Consider the following 26,466-nt stretch of genomic DNA (forward strand, 5'->3'; position numbering starts at 1 on the left):
CACAGGTTTCAAAACTCACCAGTGTGGGTTTTCAGTTCTATTTATTCCCTTCCTGCTCTTTCCCCTCCTTTTACCATTTCTTGCTCATTTTCTGCCTTGATAATTTTATAATCCACATTAGAAAATACCATGTATATCTTTCTTTTCTCCTCTGGTCTTCAGTGTTCTTTTTGATTTGGGTCCAATAGGAGATGTTTCAGTTGCCCAAGAACTAGCATTGAAGAGGTTGTGAAAGATAGGTTTGCTTTATAAGGCTTTACAACTGCTGGTAGTCTGTGGTTGTGTGAGAGCCCAGTTCTGTGCCACTCTTTTGATTTGAAGGCCTCTCTGTACCACTGCTGATCAATTTTCTGGTTCAGATAATGCCTCTCCTGCCTTGTGAGTATTCTCCAATGCAGCCTATTCTGCTGCTTTGTAGGTTGGGTAGGACAACTGGAGCAGTGCTCAAGACAATATAACTATAGTTTAGCATAATTGCTTTGATTAGGAAAGGAAATAACACAGTGAATCCAGTTTTTGAGAATAGTGTTAAACAAGTGAGATTAAATTTTGGTTTTAATTAGAAAAAAAGGTTATTAAAATGTTCTCATTTCTGGTTTTTTTTTTTTTTTCTGACATTAAAAATATTGTGCCTCTTCATAAAGCTTGTTTTCCCAAACTGAACTAAATCAGGAAAATGTGAAACCAAAATCACTTCAGCCTGGTTTGTGGTGGAAGTCAGCAATTCTTTTCCTTTCTTCCTTTCAGAGTACCCCATCACAGAATATTGTCAAGCGTTCCAATCAGCAGCTGCAGTCGGCTGCCCCCAGGAACAGCAACTTGCGCGAGCTGCCGATAGCCCCGTCCCACGCCATGGACATGAGCAACAGCCGGCGCAGCTCCACCCCAGCTGCTCAGGTCAAACCCATCACCAGCACCATGTCTGCCACCAAGTCTGGCACTGCTGGTGGCAACTCCCAGGGAAGGCCTGAGATGAAAGCTAAAGCAATCACTCCAGTGGGCCAGGCAAAGCCAGAAGGAAAATCTGAACCAGAGGTAAGGGATTTTTTTTTTTTTTTTGGTCAAACAAAAGACCAAAAACCAAACAACAAGAAACAAAGCTCCCACCTTTAAAAAACTTTTCTCGTCTGATTGATTAACTGAAAGCACACTTAATGTATTATCCACCAAATATTTTTTGGTGCCACTAGAGGCCTCCCTTCTGAATTGCACTTTTCTCTTTTATTGCAACAGCAGAAATAGTCTCCATTGACATAAAAGGTTTGGAAGGTTGGCAAGGCTGTGATGAATTTGTTTTGCAGGAGGAGTTGTCATTTCTACTAGGAAAAGGCAGAATTTGAGTAAAGGTGATCAGTCATACAAGTCTCTAAAATACTTACTTTGCCCATTTTTATCTTTGGAAATTATCATTTCAGGTGATCATATTCTTCGAAGTGTGAAAGCCTCTTCTCTGTTGTTTTGTATGATGCTGTGTGGCTTAAAGGAAAAAAGAAGGCTATTTGGAGAGCTGTCTTCCTCATGCTGTTTTCCTTTAGGCTGTTCAGTCTCTACTAGGCCTTGAGCATTCATGCAGGAGATCATAGCTATGTTGTCCATGGAGCTTCTTGCTCTTGCTCTTGAAAAAGAAAATCTCTTTTTTTATTAAACCTTTTCATGTAAGGGAAAAGAGGAGATGCTTTTAAGTTTTCCATTTTGGTGAAAGTGGTGCTGTTTGCTCTGCTGGTATTCTGCACAATTGAAAAAATCAAACCACCAGTGTTTTCAGCTCCACTGGATCGTGTCGTGTGAAGAGATGACCATTTCCCTGCACAGATCTCCTGGAAGCTAGAGAAGACTCTTCATGAGCTCTGTTACTTTGAGAAAGTGGGTGGGATTGGACTGATGGTGCTCTTTATGTCCTGAGCATGATGGCTAAATGCACCCTGTATGCTTTGTCAGGCTATTCTGTGAAGAACTGTAAATCTTCATGGTTATAGTTAACTATGAATCTTGTCTCAAGGACCAGGTTTTCTTCAACAACCATTGAAAGCTTTAATTGTGATAATGCTGTCTTCCTTTTAAGCTGCTCATGATTAGCTTTTCATCTTGTTCTTGAATTAGGGATGGTCATAACTAATTTCCATAAATGAGGCACAAAAGAAACCTAAAGCCATCAGTGTTTGACCTCTTGTGCACTTGCATTTCAATGGAAATGAAAAAAATTCCTTTTTTTAGCTTTTGATTTTCACCTTTTTTGGAAAAAATATTTAAGTAATCTCTTTCCCCTCGATTCAGTCTCTTGGAATAATCTCAGTCACAGAAAATGCATAATCCAGTGCCTCATAGAGAAGCCTTTCCTTTCAGGCCATTAGTAAGGTAAGTCTTGAAAAATCAGCCACAGGCCTCCCTAGCTAAATCTTGAAGTAATTCTGTAGTGTAGTCATATGAAAATTAAGGCATTGGTTCCAAAGTATCTCTGGCACTATTTAGAAAAAGATAAAAATTTTAAAAAATTATTTTAATTAAATAGAAAACTAAACAAACAACCCCAAAGCAGTCATCTTGTTGTCTCCATTTTACATTTTAAACATACTCTAGCCTGTGGTTATCAGACCAACTAATCTTACCAGTGTGAGTTCTTGGTGTATAACAAATAAAACTTTCTTTTTATTTCTCTCAGTCAAAACTGTCATTAAAAAAATTCTGATACCTATTTTATGCAAGTTTTTGCAAAGCAGGATAAAATACCAGAGTTGTCTTGGAACAAATGAAGTCTCCTAGTAAAGCCCTTGTGGTTATATTTGGCAGGCATTAGGAGAACCTTGTCCTTGCAAAGCACACCTGGAACAGAGCCTGGTGCTGCAAGCAGTGTAGTAGCTGTTGTCCCATTTCTGCTGTGCCACTGCAGTGCTCTTGTTCACTGCTGCTGCTTATTGTCACTCTTACAGATGGGAATGCTGCATAAAAATGCTCATTTACAAGCATTTAATTATTTTCTTCACTGTTTTTTGTAATGTAGGTTATTACATATCTCTCCTTAGGCAGATTATAATGTTTTGCAGTCTTTTTTGTATGTTTTTCTTGTAATTAGCTGACTTCATCCTGTTCTTTTGCTTTTGATGACGATGAGAAAGAGTTAAGTTCTGTCACCTTTTCTAGCTGTATGGTACATAACTGAATTGGGCAGGTTATTTTCCAAGTGTCTTCAACTGGAAAATTAAGACTTTTCTTTGCATCTTTCTTCCTAAAGAGTCAGTGGCTGTATTTATGAGTGGCCTATCATTCAGGGAGCACCAAAAAAATAGCAATATTGGCTGTTAGAGGTTTTGCTCACCCTAAATATAGATATTTGAAAGGTTTGCAATGTGAGTGAATAGAAGATTAAAAGCTGTATGTTAATGGAATGCTTGTGTTCCTGTTAGGCTGCAAAATACTGACCTTAAATGCCTGTTCAGAATAGCTTTTACTCCCCAGGATTTAAATTGTATATCCTTAGCATTTTGTCATTGTAATAGGAAAGTCTGGTTGATCTGGGCCTAATTCTGCTCCTGTTGAAGTCAGTTTAGGATTACAGGAATTAAGGCAGAATTAAGCATTTTTGAGTTTAAAGAAGAGGGAGAATGGAGAAAGGTGATGTGTCTTTAGGAGAAATGGATATTGGAGCTCAGAACAGGAGGGAAATCAGTAGAGCACCGCATAGTCATTGTTGTATTGATGTTAGTACTTACACTGGGGATAATGTCCTTGATGTAGTGAAAGAAAACCTTTGTATTCTGTTCTTCCAAATCCAGTAAATTGTGAATTTTGTTGGATTTTACATTGCTGTCTTTTCTAACAAGGCTTGCAATATGGAAAAGAGTTGCTGCACTAAATTACTAGATCAAATGTATCTGAATATTTTCATCTTTTTAGTTATGAACTACCTGAAAAATGGTAGCATTTTCTCCTGTTTAAATAACTTGTCTTCCAAATTTTTGTAATGGTGCCTCCTGTCTTGTGCTTAGTAGAGTCTCATCACAGTTTTTGTTTCCAGTTGGAAATTAGCAAGAGGGCAGTGTGCTCCTTGGAGTAACTTGTAACCTTGTTCTTCACTGTCTCCCTCTTTGTCCAAGATGTACATCACCTCTGCTTTGTAGGGTGTCTCACACCTTCCTCGGGCTCAGGAGCTGATGTTATCAGCAATGTGAAATGTACAGTGTGTATACATAGGTAGCCTTTAATTCAGATATTTTGTAGTTTTGAACACAGGCAGCCAAATGATGCAATTTGGATCTGGCTGTGCCTTTTGCAAACAATTGACATGAATTTTTAGACAAATTATTCTGGCTTCTTATGTTTTTATGTTATAGCTTAAAAAAATAAAGACAAGCCTGCTGAATAGATTTGTGTTTATGCCGCAGATCAAACCATTTTGACTGCTCTGTTCTTGCACCCATTTTGCTGAGACACATAAATGATCCTGGTTGCATGATTCCTTTTTTGTTCCTTGGGAGCCAACCAGAACATTGTCTGGTTCTTATGACTCAGCATTTAGTTCTATTAATTGGCAATTAATCCTGCAGATTTCTGGAAAGGTGTGGATTTATTTCTTTTTAATTCACTACATGAAAAGCAAGATACTGGCAGTAGACTTAAATTTCAGTAGAAAGTTTAATAATTTGATATAGAGTGTGTCCTTGCTGTCTTTTCCTAAGTCAAGAGTACCATTCTAGGTTCCCCAGAAGAAGGATGTGGAACTGCTGCTTCTCTTGCTGGTGCTCTTCACCTAGATTCAGGAAAGCAGCCTGTAATGTTTTCTTTTGGTGCTTTCCATCAAAACTGCCTTGGATCTTGAGGGAGAAGAAAAACCTGCAGCTAAGGCTCAGTCTGCCTTCAAACCTCAGTGAAATGCATTGTGTTAAAGCTGTTCAAAGATGGATGAGAATTTCCACTTAAAAAAAAGAAAAGAAAAACAAACTCAAAACCTGGCAGAAACAAGCCACCCCTACAAAACCAAGTGCATGTCTGACCTTTTGTACTTTGCAGCCTCCTGTAAAAGGAGGAGCCATATACATGTGCAGTGTACCTTTTCTTCATGTTGGGGAGTTTTCTACCCAAAGCACGTGAAGCTTAATAGTTTATCCAGGGAAAAGGCTGCTCCACGTTTTTCTGCTTTTTCACCTACAGATAATGTTGCTTCCAGACACGGGATGTGAAAATTACAGTGGTTTGAACTTCAAAGGATCTGTACTTTCTCCCAGTTGATTCTGTAGGCAAAATGCTTGCTTTCCTTGCCTTTTTCTTTTTTTCCTTGGCAGTGCTGTTGTTTGTTGGAGAAATCTATACTGGGCTTATTAAACTAATGGGATGGAAGTCATTAGCAATAGGCATAGTGTCCTGTGTTCATCTTGACCCTGTCTTGCCAGTTCCTATGCTGAATGTCCTTATTACATACTGTTGGTCACTGATATGTACTATACATCACATACATACCCTCACTCTCTAGGATGGTGTATATAAGGTGCTCTAAGTGCTGAGGAGAAGGGGATTTAACTGCCCCTGTTTTCATCCTGATAAGGAGTTTGCTGTCCTTCTCAATCTGTTGGGCCATTGTACAACTAAGTTGAGTTAAAGCTGACTTCTAATGGAGATATTTTGTTAATCATCACAGGGTCTTTATATTATCTTCCTCTAGCTGTGGGGGCATTTTGTTTAGAATTTAACAGTAGTAGTACCTTGCTTTTTAAGGATTTAGGTCTACCTCTATTCTGTTAACAGACTGATCTGCAGTTGTCATATAACCTCAGGGCTCTTGATGATTTTAACTTTTAAGAAGGGATTGACTTCCAAGGATCATTACTAATTTCCTGAGTTTAGTTCAGAAAGGAAAGTTTCGGATTATATTTGAGATCAAGTTGCCTGAATATTCTACTAAGCATTCTTTGAACTGCATAGAAAAACAGAGTTCATGTCTAGTTTATATCAGTCATCTTTGTGTTTAATTCTGGGATAGTTGGAATCAGTGTATCTGTCCAAGGGCTGTTGCAGGGATGTATTAGTCAGAGTCCCTTGGGATGTTCATTCCTTGTCTGCTGGCAGGACTCATTTGTGTGCTGCAAAGCACACATCTCTGTGCTGTGTGCAACCTTTGAGTTGGTGTTCTGAGCCTGCCACATTGTGATCTCTGTCTCCCAAGGTCTTCAGAACTTATTAGGTGATAAAATGAGCAGGCAAATCCCTCTTAATAAAGGGCACTGGTAGAAGTGGTGGTCTCCTTAAGACTCATGCTGCAATGTTCCAACTGAGCATAAGGGAAAAAAAAATTACAGGACTGCCTCCACAAGTAAACTTGGTATTGGCTCATGGCATCCATCAGCTTTGTTTAGATACATTGTAGAATACTATGATCTAAACCAAAGCAGGTGAATAAACGAATTCATTAAGTTAAGTGAAACAAGTTTTCCCTCTGAACAATTGTAGTAATTGTGATACTTAGTGTCTCTGAAAATGACTGAACATTTTATTAATTGCATCAGGATCTGCATAACAGCACATCCTCCTCCTAGCTGGAGCTTACATGTTTCTCATCCTTTGCAAACTATTTTTAAGGGTCTTAATCTTTCCCTGTATTTCATAAGGATAAAATTCTATTTTTTTGCTACAATCCAGCATCTCCAGTAGTCAATACAAGATGAAATATCTGGGTTTCCTCCTGTCGAAGTATGTTTCTGTACCATCTATCAACACAAATCTCTAATTTAGTTGTCACAGTGATTATTAATCACCACCATCATGTTCCACAAAGTATAAAGATAAAAACTTCAGGGTGGATGTAGCATTCTCATGTAAAGAACTGTTAGAACTGTGTTAGACCTCATCCCTGAACTACAACCTATACTTAAAAAATAAATGCAAATTTTAAAAATGCAAATTGGTTACTCTTATTTAGCCATTGTTTTGGCTTCTAATTAGACTGCTAATTACATGCTTGTAATTGGACTTCTAATTTGAGACAATGAGCTGATTTTGGTAACTGTGAGAATAATCCCTGTCAGTACTTGCTCAGGGAAGAAGCAGCTACAGCTGAAGGAAACAAGCATTCAGGATTTGTGCATCTGGGTGCTGTGAGTGCAGCTCTGACCCTGCTGGGCTTTCACATCCATGAACCAACATTATGGCTGAATCTGTTCTGGTGGGTTTTTTCTTGGGTTGGGGAGGATTCTAGGGTGCACTAGGATTGAAAGCACTTGAATATTAAAAAGACCCCAAACCTTCAAGTCACACATTTGGGTCACATATGTTCAAAAAATGGCAGTTGTGTCAAAAACAGTTTGCACCCAGTTGCTGCAAGACATATGAAGATTCATCACAGATTCCCAGTTTTTGAGAAATATTTTAGCACTCTTTATGAATTAATTTACCAGCATACAAAGTATGGTTACTTGGAGAGGCTGTTGTTAGGAGTGATTGCTGCATCTTGAGTAGAATGTTGTGCTCATTACCATTTGTAAGCATTCTCTATAAGTCTAACTTAAATATTTAAAATGGTTAAAAAGAGAGAATATAATAAAGAAGTATGCTTCCAAATTCTGAAAAATATATGTGATTTTATTGCAAGAGCCATTTGATTTCTTTTCCAGGATGATGAGAATCTGCATTTCCTTGACTCTTGTCCATTTTTATACAGCTTTTCATAAGAACCCGTTCTTCCAGAGTTGAAGAATCTTTAGGAAGGTTATTTGATGGTGTGTAGTACTTTCAGAGAGGCCCAGGGCTGGAATATTAAAGGCATTCTCTATATACCATTAATATTCCAACACTGCATTTGGCAACATTTTGATTCTGAAGAGAGTGCATGAGTTCAAGGTCAGAGAGATTGACTTGTGCTGTTCATTATAACCAATTATTGTGTGACAAATGAGTTTGAGATCAGGCTTAAAATTCTGTGAGAAAAATCAATAGTTCTAATCAGGGCCTTTCAGGTCATTTACCACCCTACCTTTTGTTACTTTGTCAGAAAAGAGCAAGATAAAACCTATGTGACAGTGGGTTGCCTCTGTATTGTTACCTTCTATTTGAAACATATTTTGATATCTTGAATTATATTAATAGTTTAATTGGTTTTGGAAACTTTTAAATTAATTCCAATTTGTAAAACTTTTTTTATTATTTTATTATTATTATTCTGATCAGATTTCTCAAGTGGTATTAAAGCTTTTCTGTCTAGGAAGTAATATATCTAAGTTCTAAACCAGATTTGAGCTGTTTGTCTGTAATGAATAGCAAATAAACCTTAGCAGCAGATGCACTCCGCCAATAGCTTTGCTTTGGTATCAGGGAAAATTTAAAAAGCTCTACATCTGAAACAATTTCATGTTGTTTTGACCGAGCTGGGCATCTGTTTAGAATTTTATAAATTCATTTGTTTTTTCCTTTGTAGTACCCAGACGAAGATGAAGAAACTCGGTTGTATCGTTTGAAGATAGAAGAGCAGAAGCGCCTGAGAGAGGAGATCCTGAAGCAGAAGGAGCTGAGACGGCAGCAGCAGGCTGGGGCCAGGAAGAGAGAGTTGCTGGAGAGACTTGCACAGCAGCAGCAGCAGCAGCCTTGCTCCCAGCAGTCCTACGTGCAGCACGAGGAGGACTCCTCCGAGTTCCCCACCAACGGCAGCCCCTACATACCCCACTCCGGCTTGCAGACCAGGCACAACGTGAAAAACAGACTCCTTGTTAGGAAGCAAGACACAGTAGTTGCAAACATCCACCCCAAACCCACAGATTTCCCCCAGGGCGCAGGGGACGGCCAGTACCAAGGACAGCAGATGAAGCCAGTGAAGCAGCTGAGGCAAACTAGAACAATTCCTGCGAGTCAGCCTCAGGCACCCCAGAAAGTGTTACAGAGCAAACCTGCTGCAGCGGCGCTGCCCACGGCACAGGCGGCTCGAGTGGCCTCGGTCCCCGCCAGGCCCCAGGAGCAGAAGCCGGGAGTGAAAAGGACTGTGATGCAGCGGACAAACAGTGCTAGTGATGGGCCCCATGTCGGCAGCAAAGTCAGGGTGATTAAGTTGTCAGGAGGGGTAAGTTTACAAGGCTCATCTCATCTCTGTGTCTCCTCGTGGTTTGTTTCTGTGTGTTTGACTCTGTGTAATCCCGAAATAAAAAATGGGCCTGAGCTGGTGAGGGAAGTAACAGGTTTAGCATACCTAATAGTCTATATATTATATTTTCAGAAATGTAATTTATTAGCAGTTATTAAACACTTAGTGTTTCCTGTAATGCTTTAATGCCAGGCAGTTACCAGTGAAATCATATTGAAATACTCCTTTCTTTTAAGTTGTAACTTGGAGTCTGAAATCTGAAAGACTGCTCAGTTGAGCTCCTTTTGCTTAAGGGTGATAGGTCTGATAATTGCTCAGAGGAAAGAATTTAGGTGACTGTATTTAATTAAGGTTTAGTTAAAAAGGACCTGCTTATTTGGTAAGTGAGGCCACCTAATTTAGTTGTGTGCAGTTTTTGGTCTTAGTATGGTTTCTACTCAGTGGAAGATGGTTTTTATTTTCTTAGGAAGCATGTTATGAAATTAATTAAAGCAGTGTGTTGGAGGGGGGGGTGTTTTCTGTTACAGGCTGGGTTTAAAATGTTACCATTTCACTTCTGCATCTAAATGAGATTTCCTTATCTCTTGATGAGGGGTCTTTTATCTGCAGTGTGTCCCTTGAGCACTGGTGTGGAAGACTCACAATGATGGTCTTGAGGACAGTGTGCCTATTGAAAATCTGGGGTTTTGGTGAGAAAGTCACTCGACCAAATTTTTTCTGTCTTAATGAAAAGACAAGTTAATTTGTTAGGGCTCTAAAGAAACTAAGATGAGGGGACATAGAGATCATGTTGTCAGTGTTTGAAGTCTGTCCTTGGGTTTATGCTGAGGAGGAAAGAATGATGTAAGGTAGCAGCACATTGAAGGTGTTTTTTCTGGAAGAATGCTTTTAAATTATTTGGAGAATTTTATAGGGAAAACACAACAGTGTGTAACAGGGACTGAAGAAGGCCTTGGAGGCTAGGCTTTACTCTGTAGTAATGTGGAGGATGTTGAAATGCCAAAGTTGTAACTACTTTTTATGAACGTTTTTCTACAGTTCATAAAACTTAATTGCACTCAGAACTGTGAATTACATAATGACTGTATGAACAAGCTACATATGGTTTTTCCAAATATTAACGTACAGGGCATTATTGACTACATAGACATCCTGCACATCAGGTTGTTGTCAGTTCTAATTCCTCAGACATGGTAACTTAAGTACAGAAGAATAAAGTACAGGAAACTGAAAGAAATTAATTCTGTTGAGCTAAAAATATTTATATATAAAAAGTATGTCTGTAGGAATCCCAGTGGCCTGCAAGAGGTATGACAGGTTTGTGATTCATGTATAATTGAATAAAGCAGTCATGCACAACTTCTTTTATTATGTGATGAAACAAAACAATGCCAGTCACAACTGTATACAGCTCCTCGTAACAAATAGTTATCAGTGCCCACAGCAGCATTCACAATGAATTGTTTTTATCACAGTGCTCTGTTTCAGAAGACCATTAATGATTAGTTTCAGATAAGTGTCATGGTAAGCAAGAGCAATTAGCTTAATTAAATGCATGTGTAGCTCCTCTTTAATTGTGTACAGAAGCAGATTTACTCTCTCCTCCTTAACTTTCAGATACTGAGGTGTCAGCAAGGTGAAGCAGGTTCTTTATGTGTAGCTTTTGTCACTGTTTTCATGTTGCCGTGGACTTTTTAAGTTTCCTTCCAGCTGTGGGAGAGTGAAAGCAAGCATTGCAATTAGCTGTTAACACTGATCAAGATAGTTGATGAATTTTTAATCAGTTATTGACAAGCTGAATCTGTGACTTTGTTTGACCACACAAGGAAGAAAATATAAATGGAGCAGCAGGGCAGACAATCTTCTAGTCCATTTTTGACAGAATTTAAAAGAAGAATTAAAAGGTGCTTGGGCTCCAAATACTACCACGATTGGAGATCATACATAGTTTCCACTGCTTTAGTCCTGCCACATGCTTATTTTGTTTTCACTACCTCTGCCTGAGCACTAAATATAAAGCAAAAGCCAAATCTCATTTTCCCTAGCCATTCTCCTTAGCATGTAATAGTGCTTCCTCTTACTCCTTGCCTTTGGTCAAAGTGTTGTTGGTATCTCTTATCTATATGCACTGGCTTGGTCCTGCAGCTAAGCATCCCTGCCCTTGCTCTCTGTCTAATTCCTTGTACTCTTCTCCTTTCCTGGGCTCTTTTGTGCAGAGATGTTTTGAATACATTTGTACAAGTGGGATGGCTCATGATCAGACAGAAGGCAGGTTCCCTCTTGAAGCTTACTGGGTTCAAGGCCTGGCAAGCCTCTCTTGTTGCTCAGCACTGCTGGGGAGCTCTCAGCTGAAGGAGCTGCTCCAGCCCAGAGCTGTACTAACTCTCTCTAGACCAGTCTGGGCTAAACCAGAACCTGGTCCCAAGGACTGTGATTAATTCAGTAGGGCCATCTGTAGAACCAGGATTCAGTGGTTTGGTGTTGCTGCTGCTGTTTTTTGTGTAACATTTAAGCAGTGTGGTGTGTTGGTGAGAACTGTGGAGTACAGATATTGTCAGAGGAGAATGGCTTCTTTTCCTGAGGGCAGTGTCTTTACCAGACTGAGCTTTTGTCTGTTTGTGTGGCTGAGCACAGCAGTGCTACTGAAGATCTCTGACCTGCAGGTAGAAATATCCCTTGGGTCCTTAGAAGACAAAATGGTCTTTAATCTGTTTCCACAATATTCTTTTGTGAGAAGATTTTGCTTTTGGAATTTTAAGAATTACCATGTAAATTCCAAGAATATTTTAACTTGTTCAGTTTTCCTGATACATAAGATGCCTTAATTTATGACTTTTTGTTCTTCAGGAAAATGAAAGTAGAAAATGATTCAGCATTTCCAGTGTGTCAGACTAAGTCTGTGTATCAAGGTGACACATTAGGTACTGTCAGTAATGATTTTGTCTGTTGATGCTTTTTTATTTTTTAAATAAATCCCACCCTTCACCTCCCCCCCAATACTTTGCCCATCCCTTTCTAATATACATACATTTTATGCAGGAATGGCAGTAAAGTGAATAGTTTTCCATTTTAATGACTCCTTTAAATGTTATGTTCCTGGAAAATTAGGCAGTGTTTAGCACATGGACTTAGATTTTTTTTTGGTTGCTGATTTGGTTTTGGATTGGGTTTTTTGGGGGGGAAGGGGAGTGGGTTTTGGGGATTTTTGGTGTTTTTTTTTTTTTGTTGTTGTTTTGTTTTTGCTTTTGTTCCTAGTTTTATTTTTTCCAAGGAGGCAATATCTTTTATGAATCCAGTGTGCTTTGTTTTTGTGGCATTTCCTCAGAGCTGTCCTTTTCAGATACAAGAGCTCAGTGTGTTCACTGAGTAGTCATACTTGTAAATTTTACTAATAAAGCATCTGAGACTTGCTGGGCTTGCTGAGGAGCCTGAAGTCAATCCTAAAGTTACTTGTAAGTATAAAGTCAGTGAGAGTGTAGGAAAGAAACACTCATAATCAATCACTTGAAAATATGATCATAAAAATATAGAAAATAAGGGTGAAAAGACTGTTGAACTAATTTGTCTTGACAGGGCACGTGAACTATGAACAAGCTACATCAGGGAAGGTATAGGCTGGATATTAGGAAAAAAATTTTCACCAAAAGAATAATAAAGTACTGGAATAGTCTTCCCAGGGCGGTGGTTGAATCACCACCTCTGGATGTGTTTAAAAAAAGACTGGACATGGCACTTGGTGCTATAGTCTAGTTGAAGTGTTAGGGCATAGGTTGGACTTGATGATCTTAGGGGGGGTCTCTTCCAACCTCATTATTCTGTGTTTCTGTGAACTCTGTAGTATTCCTGACAGATGTGTCCAGCCTTTTCCCGAGATCTCATTATTGCAGATTTCCCAGATCATCTATTCCAGTGTCAAATGTGTATATTTAGGAGAATTTTCTGAGTGACCAAATCACATTTTCTTGCTATAATTTTGAATTTCTGACTATTTGTATTATAGTTGAAGAGAGATGGGGAAGAATTTCTTTCTCCTTTTAAAGATATCTTAACTGTTTCTGAGCTCTAATATCTTTCATTCTCTCTTGATGAGTCATGTTTTTTAACACCTTGGCTGTTTGTGGTGCTGTTTGGGCTCTCTGTCATCAATCTGTCTGTTAAGAGTTCTAGTACCAAATGTAATTTAATTCCTTAAGTCAATATATTCAGAGTTGTTTTAATCCTGGAAGAACAGGTTTGTACCAGCTATAATCTTAGATATCTAAAGATCACGTGAAATACATGCTGAACATGTTTTCTGTTTAGTTGGAGGTTCTGTGGTAAATTACAATATCTTACAATATCTGTATTATTGTCATCTTATGTTGTTGTTGGATGATTTCTCTCTTAGCCAGAAAATGTCCTGCCATGCTCAGAGAGCTGTGTGTCTGTCCCAAAGGCCTGAAAATGCGGGTTCTTATGCTGCACCAAGAACACACCAATCTTTGTCTCTGTGGAAGGCTGCACAATGAGGGTTTTTTCATAAATACATATATAGATAAAAATACATTAAAATCTTGGTGTTCCCTATTGCATTACAAGCAGTATCTTGTAAGTGATCCTAATTCCTGAAAACCTGAAATGCTTCATATGAAAAGCTTGAAAAAAGAGCTGACAAGTCCTTCTGTTTGAAAAGCCTGTCACAAAAAAAATGTCCTTGGATTGCAAAAACAAGATGGAAATGGAAGATAGACAACTTCAGTCGTATTTCAAGCAACTGGGAAGTCTGAGATGAATATGAAGTTCTAAATATGGAAAATAATTCTGATTGAGATGATTCTTGTTTGATAATGTAACCTTATCAACCAACTTTGCTTTATGTTTGTACTTGTTTCTACTTGCATGTATGTGTTCAAGTTTAATTAAAAATATTTGACTTGAAAGCTCTTAAGCGCCTTTCATCTAAATATGTCAGGAATTGCAAACACTAAGAATTGTGGCATTTGTGTGGGAAGTTCATGAAGCCCTTTCCCCAACCCTTGACAAAAGAACTTCTGCCCTGTAAGGTCATAACTTTTTAAGAAATGGGAGAATGATTTGGTGTTTATTTGTATCCCACAGTTTGAAGGAGGCATGGATAGTGCCCACCTGGGAGTGGGCTGGGGGAGCTGCAGGAGCCAATCTGAGTGCCCAGGTACCATGGCAAAATGAGCAAGACCTCTGAAGCAGCATTAATATCAGTGCTGTTGAAGAAGGACTCTGCCTGCCATAGCCTGCAAGATTTCACTCTGGAAATGTTTCACAAGTGGACATTAATTTCTTGATTGTATGAAACTGTTGATATGTGTCCAGAGGAAGCCACAAAGTTGGTAAGGGGACTGGAGGGACTGGAGCACCTCCCCTCTGAAGACAGGCTGAGAAGGTTGGGGCTGTTCTGCCTGGAGAAGAGAAGGCTCCAAGGAGACTTTCAAAGGGGCTTACAAGAGAGCTGAAGAGGGACAGTTACAAGGGCATGGAGTGATAAGGACAAGGGGAATGACTTCACACTGAAGAATGGTTGATTTATATTGTATATTAGGAAGAAATTTTTTCCTGTGAGCATGGTGAGGAACTGGAACAGGGTCCCCAGAGAAGCTGTGGATGCCCCATCCTGGAAGTTTTGAAGGCCAGATTGGGCAGGGCTTTGAGCAGCCTGGTCTAGTGGTGGGTGTCCCTGCCCATGGCAGGAGCATTTGAAAATGAGTAATAAACTGTGTCCTCACAGACCTCCAGTGAAGATGGTCCCTGTAGAGACAGAGTCTCTTATTTCATGAATTGGGGTCAGGAGGTGGGCTGAGCTGTACTCTTTAGGACATATTTGATTACTGGGAGAAGGAAATAAAGGGACATGTGTGGGCACACTTAGAAAGTGAGAATTAAGGTAACAGCCAAACCAGACACAGATAATACGTTTTATGGGCTTCTCATAAAATGTGTGAAAGGGGGAAGAGATATTTACCTAAATTGAATCTGACTGTGCTATGGATAACATGGATCTAAAGTATTTTCTACTGTAGACTGCAGAACAAGTTTCTCATTTTCCTCAGGAGACTTTTAAATTGCATGTTGAAGAAGAGTGCAGCTTGCCCCTGAGCACCCAGAAAGCAGAGCATTTGTTGCTTGTCACTCTTGTTAAGTCTCAAAGGAGAGTTTCTCTGCCATGGTAAATGTTACAGTGTGGAATTCCTGTGTGTAGGATCTTGGTGTTACAGAGTATCTTGGAGCCCAGTTTCCTGCTAAAGATAGCTGTGACACCACTGAAGTGCTTTACAAAGAGAAAGTCAGATTTCATATGAAAATGCAGTCTCTTAACTTGGGAGGCAAGCTTGCAGAGTTGTAGAGTTTAATATTTTGAGAAGTCACATCCCTCTGCTGAGAAGTTGGACCACTTGGAATAGGCCTTTAGTGCAGAGGTTTAGCTCTTGAGTCGGGAGTGTTTGGGGTAGGAGGGAGTGGGGGTTGTCTTTATTAAGACTTAGCAGGAGCTTCAGGCAGGAGACAAGAGGGATTTGATTTGCCAGTAGTTTTAAGCTTCAAGGAACATGAACTAGAAAGTAGAAAGGCCAGACAGGCACAAGAAGCGAAGCTCTAGTTGTACAGGTTTCTGCTATCCAGTACTGGCCTTCTGTGCCATAGCTGGTGTCCAGCTGGGAAGTGCTCCTCTTGGAGCTTTGGGCCATCACAAGTTTTGTATCGCTGATATTTTCCAACAGGAGCTTTTTCTCTTGGTCTTTCTCTGCATGTCCAGTCTCTCCTAAAATTCCCTTTTCAAAAACCTCTCAGATTGGCGGCTGAAAAGTGAACCAAGAAATTTTGCTTAAAACATTGTTTATCTACATTATATATCTGCAGAGGATACATAAAAATGAAGGTATTTCTGAGAGTATTAGACATGTCCATTCCAGAACCTTAATTTTGCTCTAAGTTTGACATGCAGTTTTTATTATTTTTTTCATAATGAGCGGGTGGGTGGTTTAAAAACCATGTAGTTGTGATTCAACACTGATTCAACATGATTCAAGCTGTGCTTTTGTCACTCCCAATGAAACTTCATGCAGCATGGATATGGCTGAGACTCTCTTTGGCCAGTTCTTCTCCATGCCTTAGTTCTCCTTTCAGGAGGATGAGGAGATCCTTCAGTTAAGAATTGTGTTAGTACATGGGATTAAATGGAATTAGCTGCTTTTCCTGCAAGGTGTTTTCTTCTTCCTGTTCTGGCTTTTCATACACCATTAGGCACAGAAGATGCTCATCGCATCATGGCTCACTGAAGCAGTGTAGCAGTGTCTTTTTATCACAGGAAGGGAACTATTTCTGCATTATATTTATTTATTGCTTAGTCTGGGTGCTCTTGCTTGGGTCAAGTTTGGCCTATACAAAAATTTTAGGCTGGGAAAAATAACTGAATCACTGAGCAGCATCAGAAGTGTCTTTTTTTCTCTGGTGTGAACTGGGAATGATGTGGCTCTTTCATTACTTTTGTAGTCTGAAGTAGCTCATTGCTGTGTGTACTTTGAGTCAAAACTAGCTCATTAATATGTCTTAAACCAGTTGTTAATGATGAGCTGTCTATTGATAGAGTGGCATTTTCTAGCCTGGTGGGAGAGCAGTTTTCTTAACTACTGCTATTCTTAAAAAAAAAAAAAAAAAATCCTTTTAAAGGTCCTAGAATGCCTGGAAAAAAAAAGGTCTCCAGGTGTCTCTCATTGGCATTTGACAGATTGAAAACAGATCGTCAACTGTTCAGAAGCAGTGCTTGGTCATGTCACTTGGTTGTGGGATATTTGGCAAGTGATTAGGCTTCCTATTCCCAGGTCCCCAGTCTGTCAGCCAGCTGTATCAATGTGGTAAAGCATTTGGAGCACCAGTCAAAGAGAAATAGCTCATTATTAGGGGTTTGCTTCTAATATGTGTTCCTGATAATTATAGTGAAAAAGTACTCCTGTATATTAGATGAAAGTCACTGTTGTTCTGTGTGGGTTTTGCCTTGCATTTCTTTCTCTTTGTTATGTGGGAATCACAGCTGTCTTTGTAGATGTCTGTTTTACTACAGTCAGTTGCAGTATCAGTAAAATACAGGTTTACCTATGCGAACCTATATAGCTCAGGAATAGTCATTTCTCTTGTCCTGCAAGTAAAGATGAATTTTATAACCAAAAGGATGTTTTCCTCCCCCAACTACTGTGGTACTTTAAAGGTACTAATTTCTAGAAATATCGTCTTAAACTGGTAGCAGATGAGGGGTTTCTCCTTTCTTACAAGAAATCAATCACAGTACTGTTTTGGACTGAGATTTCCCTACAAGATTTAAGTCTTCATCGTGCTACAGAGAATTTGAGTTGTAATGCACCTCAGAAAAGCTGACAACATTTTGCTTCTCTGTGTTATTTTTACTCAAATAACCAGATTTTATTTATTCCCTTATCCAGCATGCGCATCCCTTTGCTATTGGATGATTTTGAATTAGCTTTACAAAGATTACATGGATAGACACAGCATTGTGGTAGTTAATAGAAACCTGTGCAGTGAGGTCTGTGGGCTGCAAGATCACTAACAGTGCCAATGACAGTGAAGTATGGCCTTATCGAAAGGAGAATTCATAAGAGGCTGCCCTGGGACACTGCACCACTGTCCTTCTGTGTATCCTGACAATGTTATCTGTCCTCTCAGTGCGGAGTATCAAATGTCTGTCACGAGTACAGAAATTAATTTAATGTCACCTGAAGACATGCAATTAATCTTTTAGAGGTTTTCATAATACCTTTACAGAAAGAGTTGCCAGTTTGGCGGATTTGGATTTTGGGGTTTAGCAGAAGATAAGGAAAATTAATTTTTCATCAGGGTTAATACAAGCTAGCAGGGCCACAAAGGCTGAGAAAAGTGGTTTGGGAATTTGTCAAGTGTTGTCACTCTAGAATAATGCTGCTTAACGTCTGATAGGTGTAATCAAGAGTTGAGATTTCTATAGAGGGGGATTAATCAATTTGCTCACTACAGAATGCAAGTTGGTGATACCATTCCTTCATGGGGTTTAAGAATGAAAATAAGATTTGATCTGTCAAATTGCAAGCAGCTCTGACAGTATCAATAGGCATTTTTATCAGTACATTTTAAAGCATTTGTTATAAATAAATTTGTCCTGCTAATGTTGGTGGCAAATAAACTTCATCTTCATCATAAAACTGTCATAATGATATGACAGAGGCTCCAGCTTGCTAAATTCAAGCAGTCCTTCATAGAATTCTGCTTTTAGAATTTGTGATCTCATATTTGACAGAATTCTTTCTAAGTTGCTCAAAACACAACACTGACTATATATGGATCTGTATAGTGAGAGGCTGATGAAAAACAGCCTTGATAGGTATCAGTGAATTGGATCTAAAAGTTATGGCCATTGAATAGCATAATTTCTTTTTGTTAGTCTAGTTTCAGGTCAAACTGTAGATTCTTCCAGAGCAGAGGTTTGAAAAACATTCACCATGTAAATCAAATCCTTTTACCTCAATCTTTTGACCATTGTTTATATACACACAGTATTTGAGATTAACTTGTTTTGGCACTGCTCACAATCTTTCAGTACTTGAAATTTGAAAGATACTTTTTATACTTTCCCCTGAACAGAACTGCAACTTTAAAAAAAAAAAATTCATTATTCCAACTTTAATTGAGTAATAGAAACATTTCTTCTTCTTTTAAGAGAACCATTTCCTGGCCAGATCTTAGGAAGGCAGACCCTTTGTGAAACTTGGAAATTTGGAGCTCAAAACTCTGGATGGTTTATAATCTATAAATTAAGGCGTAGACAATAAGAGGAAAACATTCTTCCTTCATTGATTTGCAGACAAAGAATGAATTTTTTTTTCTACTCAGGACTTTAGAGGAAATTTGAAGTATAAAGTATCAGAGCTTGTATCAATCAGTCCCAGGTCTCTGAGGTTGACTAAGGCTTTCTACATGGGTTCAGTGTTTAGTACATCAAATTGTGTGAGACAGGTCATAATGATGCATAGATGCATCTCTGAAAAATTTAGTGCAGCTCTGTACATTGTGAAATACTCTAGGAAAGAAAATGTATTTTGACATGAGAAGGCTTAAAACTTTAATACCTCCCCCTGTTGCATATTTAAATCTGGGTAAGGCAGCGATGTAATCTGATGAAAAATAGCAATACAGAAATTGTCTTTAGGTAAAGCAAAAATTGATTTAAGATGAGCTAGACCTGAGACATTTTCAGTAGAAGAGATGTTAGCAATTTAGCTTCTGTGATTTAGATGTCATTTGGGGTAGCTACTGCAGTACAGCTTTAGTGGACTTACCTGCTTGCCTGTAATTTGCTGTGTGTTTTGGTGCCAGCTTGTTGTGCATACAGCTCATGAGGGAGCATCAGGAGTCAGCATATGTACAAGTCATCTGTGCAACTGTATGTCCTTTCCTCCAAAATGTCAGTGTACTCCTATGAGCATGTGACCTGTCCATAACGTTCTGAGGTTTTGTAGCTTTAAGTCCAGAAGTTAAAAAGCTCTTTTCAGGTGTTTTGCTTGACTTGGTTCTTCATTGTTATACCTGGAAAAGCCACTTGTTTTCTTGCATAGAAGTTTAAAGAATGATGGTGGTGGTGAGAGTACTTCAACACTACATGGTACTAACACAGGTTGTTCATTTTGGCTTGGACAGTGTTTGTCCTTGCACTGTCGTGTCTTTAACCAGTGAAAAAGGAATTTACTGCTGAAATGCTTCTTCTGGGTCATTTTGCTTGTTGGCACATGTCACTTAACAGTTACATTTGGTTTTTAATTCTTAATAAAACCACCAGGTTTTTATCTTCAGTTGAAGCCAGACTGCCTGGAACAGGAACTAGTGTCTTGCTGACTTGCTCAGCTCTGTTGGGCCTGGGGCACCATGTCTGACTCACGGACCTCTCTGGAGAAGCAGTGCTGCAGTTTTGTCTCTGCTTCCCCTCTTTGAGTTGTCTCAAAACCAGTAAATGTTCAGAGTAGTAATGTAAAAGAAGGGGTTGATCCAGTTGCTTTTCCGTAACTTCTTTTTGCAGGATCAAGCAAAACTTGTTCCATTGTCATTCTTTATTGTTTTCTGTAGGTTTTCTTATTTGTGAAATGGATCAATTCATTTTAAAAGTCCAGAGCTTTCCACCTTTTCAGACTTGCAGAAGCATCTTGGTAGCAGCAAAGGCCAATGGTGGCATTTGAGACCCCAGCAGGGAACAAACCCCATCAGATTTTTCATCAGTGCAAACCAATGTGGTGTGCTAATGCCTTTGACTCTCTTGCAGTTCTCTGTTCAGTTTATACAGTTTTATTTGGTGATAATTGAGCTTGGTAGTTAAATATTGGGTGGTTGTTGGCCATCCTAGACTTTTATGTGAAATGATTTTTTGCTTTTGAAGTTTCAGTAATGAGCATGTTGGATGTGTTTTATACCTGAGGGCTTTGCTCTCAGATGCTCTTCCGATGTGCTGGGATCGTTTTTTGGTTTGGAAAGAAATGGTTGCAAATATTTGTGATTCTCACAGCAGGCATTTAGCAGAGATTAGATTTTAACTCCCAGTTACTGCATTTAAATTCCTCCTAGAATTTTTTTGTTCCTTTTAGTTTCATAATCTTCCAGCTGCTGTAGGGTTGAATAAAAGAAATTATCTGATCAAGGCATAGAGCTTATGGTGATGTTGATATCAGAACTAATATTAAAACAAGGATTTAATGCTGGTAAGGTTTTGTGCATATGTTTGGGTCTTTCAGGAGTGCTTTTGCTTTTGTATTTTTGAATACAAATTGAAGAGAAACCAAAGGGAAAGCTTTGTAATTTCTCGCTAATTGCTGCTCTCAAAGGTTTAAATACAAAACTTTAAATGAAGACTTGGTGCCATTCAGTTCAGCAGAGAAAACATCCTGTTTGTGATTAGAGGTGGACAAGACAGATGTACATTTCTGTTGCTTTCTTGTTTTGGACACTGTGGACAAATGCCATGATGAGCATTAGGATTTTTTTCCCTGAGACAGATTGTGCTTTTGAGTTGTAGTGCAAGGAGGTTTGAAGCTCATTTGTCTGGGATTTAAGTACTTGAGTTCTTGAGAAGTTGTAGCCTGCATATACTTTATAATGCAGAGGCCTTGATTTAGAGGTGTAAATTCTGAGCTACTGAACTTGCAAGCCTACATACCACAGACTGTTTCTTAGCTGAGGCTTACTAACCAGTCCTAACTTGGTATTTCTTTTGCTTTTCTTTAATGAGAGAGGTACTAATTTATATTCGCAATTAAAATTATCTTGCTATTAGACCATGAGTCTGTTCCTTCTGCACCCTTGTGTTTTGTCTCCTTATCCACAAAAAATGTGCCAGTTAATATGAAACCCTCTGGTTTGTGATGTGTTACAGATGCAAAATGAATTTTGGCTTGTGAATATTTAAGGGAAGGGGAAAAGAAAACCCTGTGTAAATAAAGGTGCTTCCATAATAGTTTACTTTTTTCCCTTAAACAAGCATTCTATTTGAGGGCTTCTGTGAGGTTACCAGAAGTTTTTTAGGGAGTTAGTCAAAGCCTTCCCTCTGCAGTTGAAATGCTCACTAGTATTTGATGTCTAAGGTTGAAGTCCTGTCAATGGATAGGTGCTGCTGTTGAAACCATACTATAATACAATGCACGCCATGGAGGCAGAAGTACCTGATCTTCTGTCAGACTCTGCTGGTTCATGCTCCATGGAATTTTCAGTGATTGTTCTAATCTGGACAGGCAGACACAAATTCAAGAATCACCTGTTTAAAGGAAAAAAACCAAACTGTTGGGTAGAGGCAGTGGAAGGGAGTAATTTCAGTGCTTTAAGCTCATGGTTTTACTGTGCCCAATTGCACCAAGAGATGTTATGGCAAGAGTTATCTTGGATGAGAGAGACACTGAGATGGTGTTCCACTGTGTTCATGATTACAAATCTATAATAAGAGCTTCGTAAGGCAAACAAAAAAACACCTTGAGGAACTGTTCCAAGTACAGACAGTGTCTGAGGAAAGGGACTGCTTAAAAAGCTGCTGGTGTAGAAGTTGGCAGAATGAGTATGCATTTCAAAATAAATATCAATTTTTAACTAAAGGGAGGTTGGAGGTTTAAAGATGAGCAGAGCATTTTCCTGATTCTTCCAGCCTCCACCATTCTTTGCTCCTCCTTCTGAAATGTGTATGTCTCTCATTATATTAAAAAAAAAAAGTAATAAAAATATAACACACACCATAGTTCACATGTAACCTGGAAGGAAGAATGATTTGGAAAGAGAAGTGAAAACATCTTGTTGCTTTGTATATGAAAAGACATGATTGACCATTGTAATTATAATAAAGCCTGAACAAGGTAAACTGTTCTTCAGATAGCACGGATTTATTTTAGGCTGAAGTGCAATTTCCAGGCTGAGCCTTTGCACGTGCCTGTCACAGCCACCAGTTTGCTTTAGCAGGCAAAGCCCTGGACTCTCTGAATGAGCTGGAATGTGGCAGGAGTCTGCTCAGGGCAAAGGTGTGCAGTGCCTGGACACTGAGCCGCTGTTGTGTTGTTGATTTCAGCAGGGGGGAGAGGATGCTGGCTTTTTTCACCCAGAGGGCCAACCCCAGCGGCCTCAACAACCCCCGGAGCCGAAACAGCAGCCAGTGCGGAAGGTCACATTGACAAAGGGAGTGCAGCAGCACCAACAGCAGCAGCAGGCACAGATCCATTCACCAGCTCCTCAAGGAGTCAAAAACATCCAGGGAATCCATCAACCTAAAAAGGTGATTTTTAGATGCGTATTGCTGCTAGAAGTTTCACTGTCTAGCTTTGTTGCTCTATTAATAACCAGCATTCTGTTTGTCAGCGGCTAGTGCAGGGCTGCATGACCCAGGAGATGCATAATTGCATATAAAGCTTTTAATCTAGAGAGACTTGTTTGTACCCAGCACAGACTGGCAGTGCCTCTAGGTTGCTTCATCTGCTGATGTTCTGGCCAGCTCAGCATTCCCTGGGGAAGTGCACGTGTCCTGAGACAGCTACTGGAGGAGATGGTAACCAATGTGCTTTCTGGCTTTAAAACCAAGTGGGTTTTTTGAAGTTGTGCTTAAGATTTTATTTTGGCTGTTTCCTGCATATGTAGGAGCACACAGTAGCAGTTTCAGGATGCTCTTTGCTGGATCCCCAAAGCTGGTATCACTCAAAACAGTTGGTGATCTTGTAACTTGATTTTTGCACTGATAGGAGGCAGGGAAGTGTCAGGTTGGCAGCGGTGTGTGCCTTCTCTGCATTCGCAAGCTGGCACACTCCTTGAAAGTAGCTGGCATTTTGGCTTTTAAGTTAGTTCTTGGTTTTGAACTGTTGGCCATAATCTCCCTGCTTCATACAAGGGTAAAGTTTTGTTGCTGATGTTGAAGGGTATGAAAAGTTATTACCCATCATAGGCCTTCCAAGTAGGAATCAAGAAACTGTTGAATGTTGACTCAGTGTTAAGTGTTAACTCTGTTTAATGTTTGTTACTCTGTTTCGTTGTTATTTTTCTACTCTCTGACTGTTCAACATTTAATTTGCAAGAATTAAATCCATGCATTTCCTGCTCCAGAGTACAGGGGAGAGGAACTTTAAAAAAAGTTATTTTAAAGTTATTTAGCCTTATGCGGATAAAACTCCATTCTGGTAACAGATCAAGAATTGGTAGCAGTAGAGATTGAAGGTGCTTGGAACACTTTGCTGATCTTGTGAGTATATCAAATTTAACTATGGGTTAAGAATGGAAGAAGGAGAGGGATCACCTGTTGGGTTTTTTTGTCCATACTCAAAATGTGGGAGCTGAACACATGCTGCTGGTGTGATGACTGTTGAAAACTAGGTTATATGTTTTTGTCTGACATCCTCCACTGCTTGATTGATCAATCTGTGCTAGAGCTAAGGCTTCTAGGATGAATATAGTATATATAACTCAATATATAACTTGTTATCTTGCTAAAAGAGGTTTGCATAAGCAGTGGATGAATATGTTAGAAAGTGGCCTTTCAAATTGGCAAACAACAACAAGCTGTTTTAAATCACTGTGTACTTTAATCAAGTCTTCAAGTAAATAGCCAACTTTTATATCCTCTGTCAAGTGCAGCAAGCAGAGTCAGTGGGTAAGTAAATCAAAATACTGTTACTTTTGTTGTTGGCAGGTCATTATGCACGGCAGAGGCAGAGGAGTAGCAGGCCAGATGGGCCGAGGACGCTTGATGCCAAATAAACAGAACCTGCGAGTGGTGGAGTGCAAACCTCAGCCCTGTATTGTGTCAGTTGAAGGGCTTTCTTCATCAACTACTGATGTCCAACTGAAAAACCTGCTGATGTCAGTGGGACCCATTCAGGTAGGTCAACCTTGGTTTATCATTTTTGTGCCAAAAGGCTTTCATTCCAGAGAGCTCAATTAATTCCCTGACACTAAATACAATGCGTGTTTATTGGTAATTTATGTTTGAAGGCACCCTCACCCACAGAAGCTACACCTGGTAGCAAAGACAACCACGTGATGATATTGCAGCACAGGAGGCGCAGTAGGATTCTGCTAACCGTCACATTCCTGCTGCAAAATTCTCCTTCATTTTGGAGTTCCTGTGCTATCTCTGTTATTTTTGTGGGCAAAACAAGCCTGTCCATTCTGTGAGGTTGTTAAAGCCAGATGGTCATATCAGAGCAAATGTATTTTGGGTGCTGTCCTTGTTTATTGTTGACTTGCACCTACTCTCCTTTTTGACATTTACCTTTTCCTGTCACTGCAGTCCTGGGGCACAAGCACGTAATGGCCCGCTGGACATTTTATATTGTGTAGCATCCTCTACTTTTTCAGAGGAAAACACAGTCTTCTTTGGAGGATTTTATTGATCCTTAATTTTTGAGAAGGTTCTCTTCAGTAGGGGCCTGTGGGCAAGGTTATGACATGCACACACTGTTTTATCTGCTGGGCAGCTTCTGTTCACAAACTGCCTCCTGGAACTGATGTGTCAGTTAAATGACTTGAGGAAAGCAGGAGGTTTTCAAAGCAGTGAAAAGCTTACGAGGCCCTGTCTGACTTATTGTTACTGCATTTAAAAATATCAGTCAATGAATAATGAAAAATACAGGTGAGAAATTTTTTTCCTTTTGACAGGAACAACATTTTCAGACAAATGCAATGCATGAATTGGAGGTGTTCTGTGAGACTTCTTTATTACTAGGATCATCTCTCTTGCAAAACAGACTGCTCTCCTAAAAATGAACACTCTGCCTCACTTGTTCCTAATTTAGTAAATGGAATAATGCTGAATTATTTACGTCATCAATTCAGAGAGGTTTAATTTGTTTGGGAAAGCAAAACTACCCTCACAAAATACTTTGTGCCTTTGTGTTCTGTAGTACTCTAGGAAATTATTAATGCAGTTCCAAAGTACATTTGTTCAGTGTTTACTTGCTAAATCTTGCATGAGGATATTAGAAGGAGATTAATAGAAACCCTGCAAGAAAATCTCACAATTGAGAGAAGTTATTGAGAATGTGCTAAAAAATTTATTTAGTACTTGCTGTTTCCTAGCAGACTCCAAACACTGGTCTCTCAAACCAATGTCACAGACCTTTAGAAGCATGTACTTACAGGAGAAAAAACAATGACTAATTTTCTAGTGGGATTTGATGCATATCTGTGCCCTCCAGAACTTGTATTCTTGCAGCAACATCAACTGTACCTTTGGAAATTAAGCTTTCTGAATCATCATCCATTTTCCTTACAAGAAATCTAGAAGTAGTACTTGAACAAGATGCTTGAATTTAGCTAGTGATGCAGAATGCTCTTGTGCTAATTCTGCACTTGAATTTCAAGTCTGACTTGTAGAAAGCTAGAAATTTCCTGGCTTGTTTAAGACTAAATGATGTTTCACAAGTGTGAATGGTGAGATATGCAGGAAAAAAGTGATGCTTTTGTAGGAAGAATATGAGACTGGTTCCACCACCTGTAATACTTAAGGTTTTTGATTTTGTTTTTTAATGATACCCTGAGAAGTGTTAATGCACCAAATGAGGAACATGCAATAACAACTTTAAGTGACTTGGAGGACAAGAATGGAAAACAGAATGTTTGAAAATCTACATTGTTGCTGTCAACAGCAATTAGTTTTATACAGGTGGTGCTAGATTTTCAGAGAGGTCAATATCCTGAAGTACAAAAGTGGATTTTCTCCTGGCTGTAAATTAATTTTTTAACTCTTATTTGTGCTTAGCGCTGCACGAAATCCCCTGCAGCTGGGAGGGTCAGGAGGCTCTGATAGCAAAGGGAGACTCAATTATTTCCTCATTCTTCCTTTGTGTTTCATGTAAGGGATTTTGCAGGGAGGAGTGCTGAAGTGAGCTGCTGAAGAGAGCCCAGTAGTGGCT

At 39.3% G+C, this 26,466-nt stretch overlaps 1 protein-coding gene across 5 annotated transcripts in view; it reads left to right on the forward strand.

Moving 5' to 3' along the window:
* RBM33 (RNA binding motif protein 33) overlaps window positions 1-26,466 on the forward strand; it is a 102,206-nt gene that overhangs the window by 59,615 nt on the left and 16,125 nt on the right. For 2 of the 5 annotated variants that reach the window (XM_054000614.1, XM_054000766.1), the window contains exons 14-17: window positions 748-1,035; window positions 8,399-9,034; window positions 22,638-22,841; window positions 24,243-24,431. In XM_054000614.1, coding sequence (XP_053856589.1) covers window positions 748-1,035; window positions 8,399-9,034; window positions 22,638-22,841; window positions 24,243-24,431 — 1,317 coding nt within the window. Of the gene's footprint in view, window positions 1-747; window positions 1,036-8,398; window positions 9,035-13,442; window positions 13,975-22,637; window positions 22,842-24,242; window positions 24,432-26,466 lie in introns of those variants that run through there. The other 3 variants (XM_054000694.1, XM_054000859.1, XM_054000932.1) reach the window with 3 other exon arrangements.

This window comes from Vidua macroura, chromosome 1 (genome assembly GCF_024509145.1).
Source record: "Vidua macroura isolate BioBank_ID:100142 chromosome 1, ASM2450914v1, whole genome shotgun sequence".
Taxonomy (NCBI): Eukaryota; Metazoa; Chordata; class Aves; order Passeriformes; family Viduidae; genus Vidua; species Vidua macroura.